Genomic DNA, 17,530 nt, shown 5'->3' with positions numbered 1-17,530 from the left:
GCAATCCAGCTGGGACCGAGTCATTCCATTCCTTACCAAGCCAGACGCTCTAATGTCAAATAGTTTGCAAAGCCTGATAAAATCTATCTGCAACGCACGCCTGGCGGATGTCTCACCTGAGCCTCTAGGGACACGTTTTCCCCAAGACTCAGGTAGTTATTTCCCAGAAAAGTCCCCACTGCCGTCTGAGCCAACCCCAGGTACAAACTCATCATTGCATAGTGTAACAGGGGCTCAGCAACCCTCCAGGGAATACTCAGGCTTTCCAAAACCTTGACATCTCATTCCCTCCTATTTATTCCAGAGAATTCTCAGCCCAGCTTTTCCTTTCTCACTAGTTAGCCCTTTTCAACTGGGAGATTTCAGGGACAGAGTTTAAGGCAAGACTGCTCAACCTCAGCACTATTGACATTCAAGGACAAATAATTCTTCGTTGAGAAAGACTGTCCTGTGCGCTGTAGGATGTAGGATACTGGGCAGTGTCCATGGCCCCCACCCACCAGATGCTAGTAGCCAACCCCCTCCCCAGCTCTGACAACCAGAATGTCCCCAGGCATTGCCAAATCCCCCTGGGGGCACAATCACACACAGGCATCCCCAGCCCCTCCTGTAAGAACCACAGCTTTAGGGCAATGGGCATGGGGCAGTGGATTCTAGACTTCTCTTTCTGCTCATTTGTCAAATACTTGTTAGGTCCCAAAGGCATGCACAGTAAAAATGACTACCGACTGCTCTGGTGGGCCCTGTCCCACTCAGTCCTCTCAGCAGCGCTTTTGTACAGGTATCTTATTAGCCTGTCTCTGCAGATGAGAGAACAGAAGCTCAGAGAGGTATAGTAGCCTGCTCAAGGTCACAGAGTTCAGCATGTCACTGCACTGGGGTGTTAAGCCAAGTGTGTCTAACTTCAGAGCCTGATCTCTCACCACCATCTCTCACCACCACACACTACACAGAAGGTATATCCCAAGGTTTTACCTCTGAGGAGCTCATGATGTATTTGGACTACCAGGTGTCATGTACTTATAGAGTAAAGTAATGGACTGAAATCCTAGACAGTGTGGCAAGTCATTAATAAGAGCACGTATTTGTGGGTGGATAATGCCACCATTACCAACACTGCTGACAACATCATCACCATCATCATCACCAGCACCATTGACCGTATCACCATCCTCTTCATCACTGTCGTTATCACCATCAACACCATGTATTTGGACACATTCCTCTCCCTTACTAGTATTTCCACTTTTCATGAGCCCCCCTCCCCACTTTTCTCCTATCTCCCTTTGATGGATATTATGACTGGTTTCATCACAGACTTATTCATTTAGGGACATTCCAACTGGCTGCCTCAATTGGATGCTCTCAAAACATCTCTTTACAAAAGTAAGTTTTGCAGTTTCTCATAATGACCCTTGGAAACACTTATACTTCCATATGTCTCTCCATGGACAAGGCTTCTGAACCCAAATGGTGTAAATCAATGGTTCTTAGGCTTTTACTTGGATCTGAATCATTTGGGGATCAGGACTTGGGTGAGGGGAATGGCAAGGTAAGGAAATGCCTGGAAAAACACATATTCCTGGGTCCCAAAATCCATTTCCTTTGATCTGAGCAAATAGAGGTTTACATCAGTTGCAGAAGTGACTGGACTTTTTTGCTCATCTTCCTTCAGTGCTAGATGGGGAAACTGAAGCCCAGAGAGAAGGCAGAACCTGCCAAAATTCTCACAACATTCTCACAAAATTCTCCTGACTTTAAAATCAGACCTTTGTGTCAAGTTTGTGGGACGATGAGGATGGTAGTGGTGATGATCACAGTGGTGGCTGTTATTTGTTATGGCCTAGAACAGGGATCAGCAACCTCTTTCCTAGAGGGAAAAGGGACAGGCAGTAAATATTTCAGGCTTTGCAGACCAGATGATTTCTCTGGCACCTGCAGACAGGTATCTGTGGGGGATTGGTTCCAGGACCTTCTGCAGATACCAAAATCTGTGATGCTCATGTCTTTTATGAATATAAATGGGAGTAGTATAGTCAGCCCTCTGTATCCACAGATGCAGAGGGTCGGCTGTACTTTGTGGTTGCAGCGTGAAAGTTACAGTGAAGGAATGATGTGGCTGTGTTCCAATAAAGTTTTATTTGCAAACACAGGCACACACTCCTGCAGTAGACTGAAGGCTGACCCTTCTCTTCCGTGGCTATTAAAAGGCTCTGGCTGCATTTGAAGACTGTAACAGTAATATGTTGCTGTATGACAGAGCATCTCAAAGTAGAGTAGCTTGAAAGAGCAACTGTTTATTGTTCAAAGTCTGCAGGTCAGCTGGGTGGGTCTGCTTGTCCGGATCAGTTCCACTGGTCCAGGCTGGGCTTGCATGTGTGTGGGAAACTGGCAGCAGGCCCATCCAGGGCAGCCTCACACCCAGGTCTGTTGGTTGGTTGGTGGCTAGGGTGACAGGAGGGACCATCACTGTCATCATGCAGCATGCTAGCTGGACTTGTTCCATGGCTCTCAGGAAGGGCTCCAAGGACGACAGCCTGAGCACTCAAAGCCTGTTAAGGCTTAGGCTCAGAATGGACCCAAGGACCTTTCCACTGTGTCCGACTGGCCAAACAAGACATCAGGCACACCCAGATACAAGGGATCGAGGAAAATGAAGATTCTACCTCCTGATATGAGAGATGCCAGATCACACTGTAAAGTACATGGATGCAGGGAGGGGTGGAGAATCCAGGCAATTTTATCATCATTGTACCACAAAGCATTGGGCAGAGCCTGCTGGGTCAGTTCTCAAATTCCAAGTCTTCACAGCAGCCGAGGTGGATTTCAATCCCAATAGGAGTGATCCCAGAACCGGCTGAAAATTCTAAAATGACTATATGGGCATCAGTTCAATGATGCCAAGGAAGACTGGATACTTTATCTTAAAAAAAAAAAAAAAAAAGAGAGAGAGAGATGAGATGCTGTCTACAGGAAAGAGGAGAGCCCGTCCTTTCCTCTCAGAGCTGACTGGACTGTCCTTACAACCCTTCCTAAGCAACTGTGCCTGCAGCCACTCTCCTGGTTTGCCCTCGACAGTCAGCATGGGGTGCCTTATATGCATTTTCTGATTTCTCTTAGTAAAAGGACAAAACATAGTTTTCTTCTCAGGGATGTAGATGCCCACTGTATCCTGGTTGGTGTGGCCGTTTCAATAGAGTGGGCTGCTTATTCAGGTACACGGACCCCTGGGAGCTCTCCCAGAGTTCTGACCACTAGGATTTTAGAAGCAGGCTTTGTGCACCCTGGTTAGCGTTTCCATCTATTATGCCCCACGTTTAAGAAAATAAATGCTTTCTTTTTAAATTTGATAACATTCAAGATATTGTGCTTTGACCTGACAATCACTATAAAAAAGGAACAGTTTCTATCGAGCATGTTTCTGGGGACTCTTTCTTTCTGTCTCTCTGTTTTGCTGCATGTGAGATGAGAGATCATTGGGTTTGAGACACTTCATTTTTTCAGTAAGACCTGATTTTTTTTAGAGCAGTTTCCGGTTTAGAGTAAAATTGAGTGGAAAGTAGAGATTTCCCACTTACCTGCTCCCTCTGCCCGGCCTCCCTAGTGTGTCCATCCCCCGCCAGAGTGGGCTGTTTGATAGAACTGATGAACCGACAGTGACGCCTCACAATCACCCACAGCCCCTGGTTTACATTAAGGTTTGCTCTTGGTGGTATATATTCTGTGGGTTTAGACAAATGTATAACGACATGTATCCATCCATTCATGTATTATTCAGAGTATTTTCGCTGCCCTAAAAATCCTCTGTTTACTCTGCCTGTCCTTCCCTCTCCCACCCCCAACCCCTGGCAACCTCTGACCTCTTTGCCCGTAGTTTTGTGCTCTCCAGAACGTCATGTTGTTGGAAGCATGCAGTGTGTAGCCTTTTCAGATTGGCTTCTTTCACTTAGTGATACGCTTTTGAGATTTCTCCTTGGCTTTTCATGGCTTAATAGCCCATTTCTTTTTAACACTGAATAACAGTCCATTGTCTGGATGTACCACAGTTTATTTATCCATATGTCTCTAAAGGTTACTTCCAGTTTTGAGCAGTTATGAACAAAACTGCTGTAAACATTTGTGCACGCATTTTTTAAGGCACTTTTTATAAATGGAAAAAAAGGTCCAGACCCTTTGGGTGAAATCCTGTTCTGCTGAAAAGGGAGGGAGGGCTCTGTCCTGTAACAAGAGACATCAAATTTGTGTTGATGGTTAGAACACAGATTCAGTAACCAAGCTATCGGGGCTCAGGTTCCAGCTTTGCCATTTGCTGCCTTTTTGACCTTGGGTAATTTCCATGACCTCAGTTTCTTCTTCTGAAAAATGGGGATACTGATAGTACCTTCCTCAAAGTGTTGTTACAAGAATGACTTTAATTAGTGGATGTAGAGCAGTTAAAACAGTGTCTGGCACAGAGTAAGTGCTCTTTGGGACATGTTTACTATTACTGTCATTTTTCGGTTGTTGCCACTCTCCTTTGCTACCTCTGTGGTTGTACACATAAGAATTGTGCCCAGATTTTCAGCTCCAGAAAATGTCAGATCCAAACCAGTTTATTCCCACCATATCCCATTTAGTAACAGAAAAGTATTGAGCCTACTCTGTGCCTGTGGTAGACAGTACTCTGAAGCTCGCTGGTTGTGGGCTGGGGAGACAAGTAACAGGCAGTTATGAGGCAGCAGGGACACAATGTGTACGGACAAAGGGACACATTGGAAGGGTAGGGAGGCTTCAGAACCTCCTCAGAGAGAGGAGGCTAGAGAAATCAAGGAAGGCTTCCTGCTGGAGGTGACATCTGAGCTGAGACCCAGTCACTGAGAGGCAGAGGAGGAGGAAAGGGAGTGTGTATCAGGAGCACAGAACAGTGCTGAACGCCTCACCTCACCTTCACTGGAATGATTACCACCATCATACAGATGAGAAAACTGAGACTCAGGAAAATTAAGTACTTTGGCCAAGACCACAAAGCTAGTAGATGGCACAGCTAGGGTTTCAACACAGTGCAGAGAGAGTACGGCAAGCTTGTGCTACTGAGCAGAACTGCACCAGGCTGCAGATGGCAGCACAGTGTGGGCAGGGAGACTCGAGGCTGAGCAGGGGGACAGTCTCTCCCATGTGAAGGGGTGTTGGTTTGCCAGGGCCATCATAACAAAACACCACAGACCAGGTGCCCCAAACATTCCCAAACAGAAATGTATTCTTTCACAGTTCTGGAGGCTGGAAGCTCAAGACCAAAGTGCCCACATATTGGTTTCTCCTGAGTCCTTTCTCCTTGGCCTCACATAGTCTTTCCTCTGTGAGCATGCGCTCTAGTATTTGTGTGTCACAGCTCCTCTTCTCATAAGGACACCAGTCAGATTGGATTAGGACCCACCTTAATAGCCTCATTTTAACTTCATCACCTCTTTAAAGGTACAGTCACAGTCTAAGATGCTAGAGATTAGGACTTCAGCTTGTGAATGGAGGGGGACATCATGCATTTAGATGGTTTAGGGAGTTTGAAGATTTTAAGCAAGGGAAGGAAAGGGCCAGCTTTGTGCCTGTTCCTGTCCTTCGCAGAAATGAATCGGAGGCTCACCTGCTCCTTATCCCCCTGTGCTGCAACAAAAAGGGGGTGTCTGCACAGGGTCAGGCACATGGCACAGCCACTGCTACTGTTGGCACCCAGAGCTGCCAACATGCACTTACCCTGGGGATCAAGATGGTATAGGGAGGAAGAGAAAGGGGAGGAGGACTGTGGACTTGCAGTTTCTTTAAAGCAGAAGGGAAACAAAGGAAGGAAGGGGCTTAGCAGAAAAAGAGAGAGAGAGCGCTGCTGACTCTAGTTTTCCTAATACCTGTGGACACGTCCACCCCAGAACATGGGGGCTGTGAGTGGGGTGCCTGGAAGCAGCTCCCCTGCAAGCTGAGTGACTTTCTGGGATACCCCTGGGCCAGCTCACACTTGAGCCCCAGGGCTGAGGTTCCACCTCGGGAGCCAGGCCTTCCTGGAAGCTGGAGGGTGGATGCTTGCATGCCCCTCTGAGCACGAGGCAGGAACCCTGGGGAGCATCGATCAAGCCAGGAGCAGTTTCAGAGAAGAGCACTTACACAGGTTCTAATGGAGGCATCTGGCGCATTAGTGTAAGAGGAGGAACCAGGCAAGGAGGGGCGGCTAGTTAGGATTCCCCCTCGTTTCCAGGAAGAATGCAGGCAGTGAATTAACCCTGTGCCAACCTTGCTCAGGGTGGCCACTGCACTGGGCCCAAACCAGCACCTTAAACCGAGCTCAGGTCCACAAAAGAACAGTCTCTGGGATTAAACAGATGTAGGTTCAAACCCTCACCAATCCTAGTGTGACCTCGGGTGGCTCACTTTGCTTCTCCAAGTCCCTTGTCTGCAGAAAGGATGGTGTAGAGGCGTCCTTTTATAGGGCTGTTGGTGGCGTTAAATAGGATATTCATCCCATCTCTGTCAGCAGCAAGCTGTGTGACCCAGAGCACACTGATTGCCCCTCACTAAGCCTCCGTTTCCTCTTCTCTAATATTCGTATATGATTTATACCCAGCAGGGTTTAGGGAGAATTAAATACCGTGTTAGATGGTTAGGTAGCATCACCGACCCAATGGTCATGAATTTGAGCAGACTCTGGGAGGTAGTGAAGGACGGGGAAGCCTGGCGTGCTGCAGTCCATGGGGTCACAGAGTCGGACACGACTGAGCAGCTGAACAGCAACAACAAACCCTGTGTGTCAAGTGTCCTTCTCAGTGTCCAGCTCATCGTGATACAAATTGCCCCCAGTCACAAAATATGGGGTAGACCTATTCTTAAACAGTGTCTTGGTTACACTTCCAAATAATGTATTCAGTGTGGTTTTCCTCAACATCCAGCTACATCTGGGGGCAAAGGATTTATAAATTTAAAGCAGTGAGTCCAGTTGTTAACTGGAGTAGGGGGAGGGAAGAAGTACAATAAATACACTAGTTTCCCTGTGTTGCCAGACGTTTCAGACACTGCTAGGGTATTTATTGTATTTTTATCGGATGAATAGTTGGATGTCCATTTCCTTCAGTCCTCTTGTTTGCCTGAGTCAAGACCTCTGCCTTTAGGGCCCCTCCTTTGTCCCTTCCTGCTGTGCATGCCAACTCCCAGCAACTGGTCATCTCATGTCTGATCATAGTTCTGCCACCTGGCCCAGTGACCTGCACAAGCCCCCCACCTCTGAGCCTCAGATCCCTCACCTGTAAAAACGGGCATAAAACATAGCTCAGGAGCCCATTGCAAAACTTTACTGCTGTGCAAAGGAGATAGTGCCACACACCCAGAGCCTGGCGACAGCTCTCCAGCCAGGAGCCAGCACAAGTCCTGTCTCTGTCGCCACCGTTGTGAAGAATGTTGCTCTAACAGGATGCCCCTGGGCTCCTGCCCTCTGTCTTTGCAGCGAGCCCATCTTCCGCCAGCTCTGCGTCCTCCACTGGCTCCTGGAGGCCCTGACTATTGACCACAGCCACTATACCATGAAGCCTGTGATTACCTGCTGGAATCCCAAGTAGGTCTCAACCCTTCTACCTGGGTGATTGGCAGGGCAGAAGCTCCTGTGGGTCCCCCCGTCCTTCTCCTGTTTTTTTTGGGGGGTGGTACCCCACTCCAGTACTCTTGCCTGGAAAATCCCATGGGCAGAGGAGCCTGGTAGGCTGCAGTCCATGGGGTTGCGAAGAGTCGGACGTGACTGAGCAACTTCACTTTCACTTTTCACTTTCATGCATTGGAGAAGGAAATGGCAACCCACTCCACTGTTCTTGCCTGGAAATCCCAGGGACGGCAGAGCCTGGTGGGCTGCCGTCTATGGGGTTGCACAGAGTCGGACACGACTGAAGCGACTTAGCAGCAGCAGCAGTAGTAGGTTGCTTTAGGAGTTCTATCCTGTTGGGTCCAAACTGCAGCAGTGAGAACCCTCATGTGGACACCCTCCCAGCATCTCTCCCCAGTTCCACGTGCAGTGACATGTGGGAAGTTCAAAATCAGTCAGCCAGGGCGAGAGTATTCACACCACAAAAACTGGCTGGCCAGCCATCCCAGCCCAACCCAGCACAGCTAGGTTCTCTCCGGCCCTCTTCCTGGATCCTGTCTCCCCGCACTGTTCAGCATCTGATCCTCTTCCTATTTTCCTCCTGTCCCCTTCCCATCTACTCTTCCCATTCTCCATGTTTTTCCCCTTTCTCTGAAGGTTTTGTCTTCTCTCTCTCTCTTTTTTTTAGTATATATTGAAAACTGTTTCTCCACTTGGACCCAGGGAATATTCTGTGTTCAGGTCCCAGGAGCAGCTGCTTTGCTCAGGCAGATGCTCCAGCACCTGTTATCTAAGCCATGAGAAGTGTTAGGTGCTTCTCCACCAGAGAGCAGGGCTCCTCAGCAGCCTTGAGGCCACTGTCGCAGGAATTGCGTGGCACATACAAGGCAGAGCAAGGAACAAGCAGGCGTGTAAGGTGTTGTTTCTTTAGGAGAGTCAAGTTGTCTGCAAGAACAGAACCAGAAGAGTTCTTGTAAGGATTAAGCAAGATAAAGTATGTAGATCATTCAGCATGATGTCTGAGGACACAGTGAGTGCTCATTAAATGATAGCTATTCAAGATCAAAATCCTGATTTTAAAGAGCAGTAAGGAATGTGACTGTCAATACCATTGAGACTTAGGGCAAGGGAAGAAATACACCTCTGAGCAGAATTTTACCAATGGCTGAGAGCTATGTTCACTGGGGGAATGGAAAAACATACAAAGAGATGGAGAGGGAGGGGTGGAGAAGGTACATGAGTTCAACCCAAATCTGGTTGCAAAGATGGGCAATCTAGGGAATGACCCCACGAGGAAAATACCAAGTCTTCAATTCTCCTGCCTGAGATTTTCTGAGTTTCCACTATCAAGCAGCAAGCATCTCCTGTTACTGAAGTGCTTGAAACATAAACCCTGAGTCCTGACACCACCATGCATTTTCCAGAAGGAAACATCCATCCTCTGGGACCTGTAGTTCCCAGAGGTTTCATTTCTATTAGAAGTAATGATGGCTATAGGTCTAGTCCCTGCCCCCCTGATTTTATAGAAAGAAAGTGGGGTGATTCAGTACCTCAAAGTGGGCTTTCTACAGGCAGCAAAATTTAACTAACTGGCAGCAGGAGTGCTGCAAACATGATCTTTGTTCATCGCAGGAAGATCCCATATTTGGGTAGATGGGTGGATGGTCGGGAAAGTGGAGAGATGACAGATTTTAGGATGTCCTTCTGAGTTGTGTCTGAGTCTCCACTTTATTTAGAAAGGAAAAAAAAAAAAAAGATCTTCCCGATTTCATCATGTGGCAATAGAAACACATTATCATTTTCTAGTATCCTCATTAATTCTACTTCTAGCAAGAGTTTATTTCAATTGACAAGATGATCAGGTCCAAACAGAGCAGAAACAAAGCCTTCAATAATGAATGCGCCAGTTACCCTCCTCTGAGAGATGGAAGCTTCTGTTTAGGGAAAGTAAGACTTGTTTTATACATGAAGGCCCACAGATTTTTATTCAAACCTTTGGGGCCAGCTGCATTTCAAAATTGTGGTTTTTTTTTTTTTTTTTTTTCTTTTTTGGCATTTTAGAATGGAAATATGAGACAATATACCATATAGAGCATTTTACTCCCAGAGGGAACTAGGACAGCACCCTATTGTCAAACATATTTCTGCAGAAAAAAAATGAATGTTTACACTAAATGGATACTCGAGGTAAACAAAGGTCATCAATAGTCTTCCATCAGTTCAGATCATGTTTTGCTGCCAAGTAAATTATGAGTTTTTGTTTTGTTTGTTTTCAAGACCCTTTGGATTTTGGAATTGAATAAAGGGTTGTGAACTCATATTGGTTTTATTCTTATTAGAGGCTCACTTTCCAAGGACTGACTAGAAATGAGTGGACCTTTACAGAGAAGCAGACAAGACCCGGTGTAAGCAAGCACTTCAAGCCTTAGTGACACCTCTTCTTAGTCCCACTCAGTGGGAAAGAACAGGGCAGACCCCAGGTCAAAGAGGGGAGCGAGAAGTTACCGATTTACCTTTCAGGCAGAGGGAAGGAGCTGCTCCAATCGCCCTGAGCCTCCAGAGTCAGATAATCGGTGCTCTGCCCTGGAGCTACGTGGGCAGCACAGTCAAGTATGTCTTATTGCCTCAGCTGTCCCGGAGACACCACTGGACCCACTCTTTTTTTTTTCTTTTTCCTTTTTTGACTGCATTGTGCAGCTATAGCAGTGAAAACCTGGAATCCTGACCAGTATACCACCAAGGAATTCCTGGATCCACTCTTTTTTTTTTTTTTAAGATTTATTTACTCATTTCATTTTTGGCTTTAGTGGCTCTTCGTTGCTGCATGCAGGCTTTCTCCAGTTGTGGTGAGCAGAGGCTACTCTTCATTGCAGTGCATGGGCCTCTCACTGCAGTGGCTTCTCTTGTAAAATATAGGCTCTAGGTACACAGGCTACAGTAGTTGCGGCTCAAGGGCTCTAGAGCATGGGCTCAGTAGTTGTGGCTCATGGGCTTAGCTGCTCCATGGCATGTGGGATCTTCCCAGACCAGGGATCGAACCCATGTTCCTTGCCTTGCAAGGCGGATTCTTCACCACTGGACCACCAGGGAAGCCCTGGACCCACGCTTAATTGGAAACTCCAAATAATTTTGACTTTCATTAAGAGAGTCCAGACACTCAAGGGCTGGGCTTCTAGGCCCAAAGAACCCACTGCCTCCTTTAGAAAAAGATAGATGCCTTTCTACATATAAGACATTTCAAATATGACACAGGTACCTAAATCTAGCCACTGTTTTATAAGGAAACTACCTGTCATGTGAGTGCTTTCTATGTCAGGCACTGGTCAGGAGATGTGACCTCATTTGAGCCTCATTCTGACTTAAAAATAAGTAAATGGAAGCAAAGAGAATTTAAGTAACTTGCTATAAGTTACACAGCTAGTAAAATCAGGATTTGAACCCAGGTAGCCCAGAAAGTGAAGAGGAAATAAAGAGTCTCTTGATAAAGGTGAAAGAAGAGAGTGAAAAAGCTGGCTTAAAACTCAACATTCAAAAAATTAAGATCATGGTATCTGGTCCCGTCACTTCATGGCAAATAGATGGGGAAACAATGAAAACCGTGACAGACTTTGTTTTCTTCAGTTCCAAAATCACTGCAGATGGTGAGTGCAGCCATGAAATTAAAAGACACTTGCTCCTTGGAAGAAAAGCTATAACAAACCTAGACAGCATATTAAAAAGCAGAGACTTGACTTTGCCTACTGCAAAGGTCCATCTAGTCAAAGCTATAGTTTTTCCAGTCATCATGTATGGATGTGAGAGTTGGACAATAAAGAAAGCTGAGTGCCAAAGAACTGATGCTTTTGAACTGTGGTGTTGGAGAAGACTCTTAAGAGTCCCTTGGACTGCAAAGAGATCCAACCAGTCCATCCTAAAGGAAATCAATCCTGAATATACATTAGGAGGACTGATGCTGAAGCTCCAATATTTAGGCCACCTGATGTGAAGAGCTGACTCATTAGGAAAGACCCTGATGCTTGGAAAGATTGAAGGCAGGAGGAGAAGGGGACAACAGAGGACAAGATGGTTAGATGGCATCACCAACTCAATGGACATAAGTTTGAGCAAGCTCCAGGAGGTGGTGAAGGACAGGGAAGCCTGGTGTGCTGCTGTCTGTGGGGTCGCAAAGAGTTGGACATGACTGAGTGACTAAAGAACAACAACAAAGCCCAGATGCAAAGCATCTGCACTTAACCACTAAATGATTATTTCCTCTGTTTCTAGCTAAAGCCCCAAAATATTCAATTTAGGAAATAATTCGATATCAAAAAAATAAAAAAGGATAACTCATTACAAAGTATTATTTGCCAAGATATAAAAAGGGACCATAACTTATTAAGATCATATGACATGTAAATATATAATTTCCTTTTAAAAAAAAGCTAGTCTACATTTATTGTTCTGCAACTAAATTTTTGTTGTTTACCTTAATACACGGGGATTATCTCTCCATGTCAAATCTTCTTTTAATAACTTTGGGGTTTATCAACATACTTAACCAATTCTCTCAAGATCTTGAATGTTTGCCAGATTGTCACTTAAAAAAAAATGCAGCATTGTTCTGAACAACACACATAATAGTAATTATTAAACTAAGTTGTTTTCCCCTTATCATGCATCCCCACCACCCCCACCCTGGAAAGCCTCATTTTCCTCAAACCTACTTTTTTTAGGCACTTCTGGGGATATACCCGTGGGAAAAAGACACTGTCCCTGCCCTCTGGAGCTTCTATTCCAAGGGAGGTGGTGCGGAGCAGCAGATAATAAACACATAATAATCAAGATGCTTTGAGATAGCAGTGGGCGTCATGAAGAAATTGACAGGGTGAGGTGATAGTGACAGGGGAGTGGGGTGACTTAAGTTGAGTCGTCAGGGGAGGACTCACACAGAAGGTGATGTCTGAGTGAAGTCTCTGATTTCCCCTGCACTGATCCTCCCACTCCTTTACTCAAGCAGACATCTCTACGAGAGTGGGAGAATGTGGCTGGGTGGCCAGAGAGCCTATTACTCCGGAGCTGGGGCAGGCACCCTGGCCAGGGAAAACACGGGAGCTTTGACCTCCGGCCTCTCGCTGCTACAAAGTCAGCAGGTACCTCCGTCCTCCATCTCAGTCGTGGACTCGTGAACATGTCCTAAACCTGCCAGCAGACCCTCTACCCTCAGAAGCAAATGCGGATTCAGAAAGTGCGAGTGAAGCATTTGAGAAAATTACCCAGATTGCACTGTGGTTAGATGTCTTTAAGTGGCAGCCAGAGTTAGAAGAGATGCAACAGTGCTCAACGACCTCTTCCCTTGGTTTCTAGCTGATAGAATCCCCCGGAAAGCTTTAGCAGGGAGAGACTGTGGTCTGAAGATCACAGTGGCTTCTCCCCCACGGATGTGCCTGAGTGCCTCCTACCCACCACCAGCACCTCCTCCATGCCACACTGAGATGTGTGTCAAAAAAAGCGCATGTAGTTCATAGTTCTGCTGTATTCAGTTCTCCATACAAGGCATCCGGGCAAGCTCCTAAAAAGCCCATTGCTTTGCATCTTCACTCTAATCATCCTCTGACTCAGCTACTATTTCTCCATTTGACAATTGAGGACACTGAGGCTCAGAGAGGGTCAATATTATAAAAAAAAATTGCACATCTCAGAAGCAGCAGGGCAGGCAGAGGACTCAGACAGCTGGTCCACCAGATTCTTAAACTCACAGTTAACTACCCGGGTATACCCCTTTTCCTGGTTCTGATGCTCAGAGAGACTGGCCTGAGATCACACAGACAATAAATCAGAGCTATCAATTAGGTCAGGTAAATTAAGCTGCCAGGACGATCAACCCCCCAATTTCAGCCACTTAGTACAGCCCAAGCTCACATCTCGCTCACCCTGTACATGTAATCCACATGGAACTCTGCTAACCTCAGTCACCTGGGGGCCCAGGCTGATAGGAATTCCATCTCAGCAGAAGCTTCCCCATCAGCACAGCAGAAAAGGGAGTCTGACTTGAGCACTGGCCCTTAAAGCATTCTCCCTACAAGCTACAGGTCACTTGCACTCATGGTTTTTTGTGTTTTTTTTTTTAAACAAAGCAAGTCACAGAGCTATACCCAACTTCAGAGAGCCAGTAAAACCTGGGACCCCAGTAGGTGAAGGGCTCTGTGCCTCCAGGCCTTGGGAGGGAACACCAGCCTGCCTGCCCTCCTTGCTTAAGGTGTATGCAGTCAGCCCACTGTGGACAACAATGCTCAGGTTATTTCCTTTTCTCTCCCTATTGATCCTCCTGTTTAGTTTATTTGCTACTGAAAATGAAACATCAGAGAGACCAATCCTGTCTAACCAGGCCCTTTCTTTATCAATGGCTTTGCAAGAGCGATGCTCAGGGCTTTTTAAGATCCCTGGGAAGCCTGCTGCATTTTTAGCTCATTTAACCTGCTGCCTGAAGTTGCAATAGATTTCAGGTCATCTTGGAAGTCTGTGTGAACGAAAAACCTCCATCTTCCCAATTGGGTCTGAATATTTAAGATTTTGAAAGCTTGGCCTGTACCAGATTTAATTTTAAAGGGGAAAGAGGGGCTGCTTTTTAACTTCAAGAAGAAGGCTGGAGGCACAGCAGGGGCTGAGTTAGCAAAGGGAAAAGGCGAGAAAAGCCCTGTGGTCTTGAAAGAAAACGCTCCAAAGCAGAAACGCTAAAGCTTCCAGTTGGTGAGCCTTAAATCAGACTTCAAAAGCGCCGCTAGTTTAAATATTGTTTATAGGACTGAAGTATCGCTCCTTTCTCTGGCTGGATTTTGAATATTCCTTAATTTGATTACTCGGGGGAGAGGCAGGCAGAATCAACGATAAATGAGCTTCACTGTTAATTATTCAGAGGGCTTTTTATTGTGTAATCAAACATAAAGTCTTACAAAAAGCTTGAAGGCACATTCTCACCCCACCCTCCGCAGCCCGACTTTGACCCTGTAAGCATTCCTCGGGCATCGAGGCTGTGAGCTGGGAGATGCCCAGCAAGGCTCTGCCAACAAAGAGAGCACACATCCCCCTCTCCACTGGGGCTGGTAAAAGCCTTTGATTCTGCTACTCAGACCCCCACGCCACAAAAAGCAGTCAGTAAGTGAGGTTCACCTTTGCCTCCTATCTGAGCTTCTCCCCTGACCAGTAGCCCCTGAGGAGTCTAGATTCCTGTTGGTGCCTCCCCACAATCAAACTGGCCTGGCTGTCTCATTCCTTCTAGCCCCTCCTCTATGCTGAGTGACAGCCAGCCAAACGATTTAAAGGCTCCCAGACATCTAAAAATCCTTTCTGCAGGGAAAAAGGAGATAAACAGATGGATGGATGAACGGAGAGATCAAGAGATCAGTCAATCAGTTGTTACAAAGGTAGAGGTCGTTACTGAGTCTTCCAGCTTGCTTGTCAGCAGGGCTCCACCACCCTGTAGCCACAAGTCCAAAATCCAAAAGGCTCTGAAAACTCAGTTTTTTCCATAACTCAGTTTGGCAGCAAAATCTGACATGAACCAAACTGATCTGGTGGCAAAACTTGAAGCTATTTGTAGTCGTTATCCCACCTAAAGTAAATATTCATATATACTGCTGCAGAAATGTTAACATGTTTAATTAAAAGATGGTGTCTCAAAGCCACTGGCAAGATTATGTTAATATGTAGTATTCAGTTCAGTTCAGTCGCTCAGTCGTGTCCGACTCTTTGCGACCCCATGAATCGCAGCACGCCAGGCCTCCCTATCATCACCAACTCCCAGAGTTTACTCAAACTCAAGTCCATCGAGTCGGTGATGCCGTCTAGCTATCTCATCCTCTGTCGTCCCCTTCTCCTCCTGCCCCCAATGTGTAGTACACATACAGCGTATTTCCGTTGCAAAATGCCCAAATTCTGAATTTGGCAGCACATCTGGTCCCATGGGTTTCAGATAAAGGGTTCTAGGTAGGTCACTTTCCAGACCTACTGGGGCTTCAGTCTCCTACTCAGAAAGTTACAACCCACGAAGGAAGACCCAGGTTTCGTGAGACCTGAAATTTATTCAGTTGGGGAGAGGGGCACTTTAAGAAAAAGAATACAAAGTTAAAATACAAAAATTAGGTACAGGGCCATGGAGGGACCCACGCAAGGGATGGTCATTAGATCCATTGTAAATACGCATCTGGGCAAGTGACTGAAGACCCCAAGTTTGTTTTCTCATCTATAAAATGAGATGATAAATATCTGCATAACAAGGTGGTGTTCAGGTGATTCAGTGAGAATGCACAGAAGTGTCTTGCATGTAGGATTGTATAGAACTTTCACTTAGTAAACTCCAAACCTGTGATTTTCATTGTGCAACTCATCCCACAAGCTTCCCCCTGCATCCCTCCCCGCAGCAAGCACACCCAGAAATTCTCTCTGTGTCACTCAGAATTGTCCCTGATGTGAGACCCTTAGGCAGTAGAGTAGGTAGAGATTCAGAAACAAACATGCTTTTCGATTCACCCCCAAGAGGAACCGCAGACCTGCTCTGGAGTCTGCTAGAGGACCTGAGTTCAAGATGCAGATAGATGCAGAATGTGGACAAATATGCTGCACCTCCCTCAGGCCCTACCCAGCGGGCTGTGGTCTCTCCTAACCTCGATTCCCACTCACAAGACCCCGGCCGTGGAGAACCTCCCCTCCCATTGTTCCTGAGTACAGGAAGGGGAAAAATCACAGCAGAGAAGTGCCACCATCCATCACCAATTTATTGCTTTTCTTAAAAGTACTTGTAATAAACTGAGGCTCTAGAAACGGAAAACTCATTAAGCTGTTTCTCACTCAGGGACCCAGGTGGAAGCAAAAGCACAATAAAAAAAATCAATAAGGACAAGTCCATGGGACAGAGATGGGAGCACTTCGTCACAGCGCCGAAGGTAACTGTCTGCTCACCACTCTCCCGTCTGGTTACCAACTCCAACTTGGTGGGGGAGGCATTTTTTGCCAGTCTTTTCTCTGATGGGATTTTTTTTTTCTAGTTGGTTCTCTGAGTGAAGGGAAATCAGAACCTCATGCTGTTGGATGGCTTTTGTGAATTTAATTAAAATGGTTATCTGGGGATTGTAGAAGAAATGCCATTTGGCTAGATACCACTTCATAGAGGAGGGGAGGAGTAGCGGAGGAGCTGCCTAATAAGATGTCACCAGGAGGAAATGGAGTCACCTTGTTCTTCAGCTCTATATTTTTAATCAATAACAGTCATTTGTCTGTCTCTCTCTCTTTTAACTCAGAAAACAAGAAATGAGTGATTGAACAGACAGGGCTTTCTACAAACTAGAATGTGGGTCTATTATTAAGAGAAAATCCAGAGTTCTGTTCTTTTCACTGAAGAGTATTCCTAACTCCCAAACTCACCCACTTAGCAAGCAAGCCCATTAATAATAATAATGGCAGGAGTAAAGCACTTAAGGCAGTTGAGAGAACACACAATGAGATTTTGTTGTTGAACCTGTGCCTCAACCCACAGAATGGAAATAATGTTGGTTTCTGCCCATTTCTCAACATTAGCAAAGTACCCCAGGAAACAATACACAGTCTCACTTTGAAAATGTTAAAATGCTGTGCATTATTGTGGTTATATAGTTTTTAGAAGCCACTCTGTAAACAGAATTACAGTGGGCCAGGTTCTGTGCTAAAGAAGCTCTTTAGGTGTATTAGCCCGTCCTGTCCTCCTGATTACTCCATAAGACACTATTCTTATTTCCAGGTAGGAGATCATAAAGTTGGGGCTCAGAGAGGTTAAGTAATTTGCATGAAGCCATGCAGAGCCAAGAGTTAACTAATCCTGGGTCTATTTATTAAACCCTGTTTATTAAACACCACGCTCTTCAAAAGCATGTTTTCTCTGGCATCGTGATTATCATCGCCCCTCAGGAAGTTTCACCATTTTCTTGCTTTTTC

General features: G+C 46.0%; 1 protein-coding gene across 38 annotated transcripts in view; it reads left to right on the top strand.

Moving 5' to 3' along the window:
• Window positions 1-17,530, top strand: part of CCDC60 (coiled-coil domain containing 60) — a 286,332-nt gene that overhangs the window by 244,786 nt on the left and 24,016 nt on the right. For 32 of the 38 annotated variants that reach the window (XR_015144541.1, XR_015144540.1, XR_015144542.1 and 29 more), the window contains 2 exons: window positions 7,460-7,567; window positions 16,416-16,506. Coding sequence is in view for 35 of the 38 variants with exons in the window: in XM_086347873.1 (XP_086203999.1) it covers window positions 7,460-7,567; window positions 16,416-16,506 (199 nt within the window). In the remaining 3 variants the exon portion in view is untranslated. The remainder of the gene's footprint in view (window positions 1-7,459; window positions 7,568-16,415; window positions 16,507-17,530) is intronic. The other 6 variants (XM_086347880.1, XM_086347889.1, XM_086347903.1 and 3 more) reach the window with 1 other exon arrangement.

The sequence above is a fragment of the Bos grunniens genome, chromosome 17 (assembly GCF_055505025.1).
Source record: "Bos grunniens cultivar Pamir isolate PY7600 chromosome 17, Bosgru_T2T1.0, whole genome shotgun sequence".
In the NCBI taxonomy this organism is placed as follows: domain Eukaryota; kingdom Metazoa; phylum Chordata; class Mammalia; order Artiodactyla; family Bovidae; genus Bos; species Bos grunniens.
The sequence above is the reverse complement of the archived record's forward strand: the minus strand, read 5'-3'. Positions and strand labels throughout refer to the sequence as shown.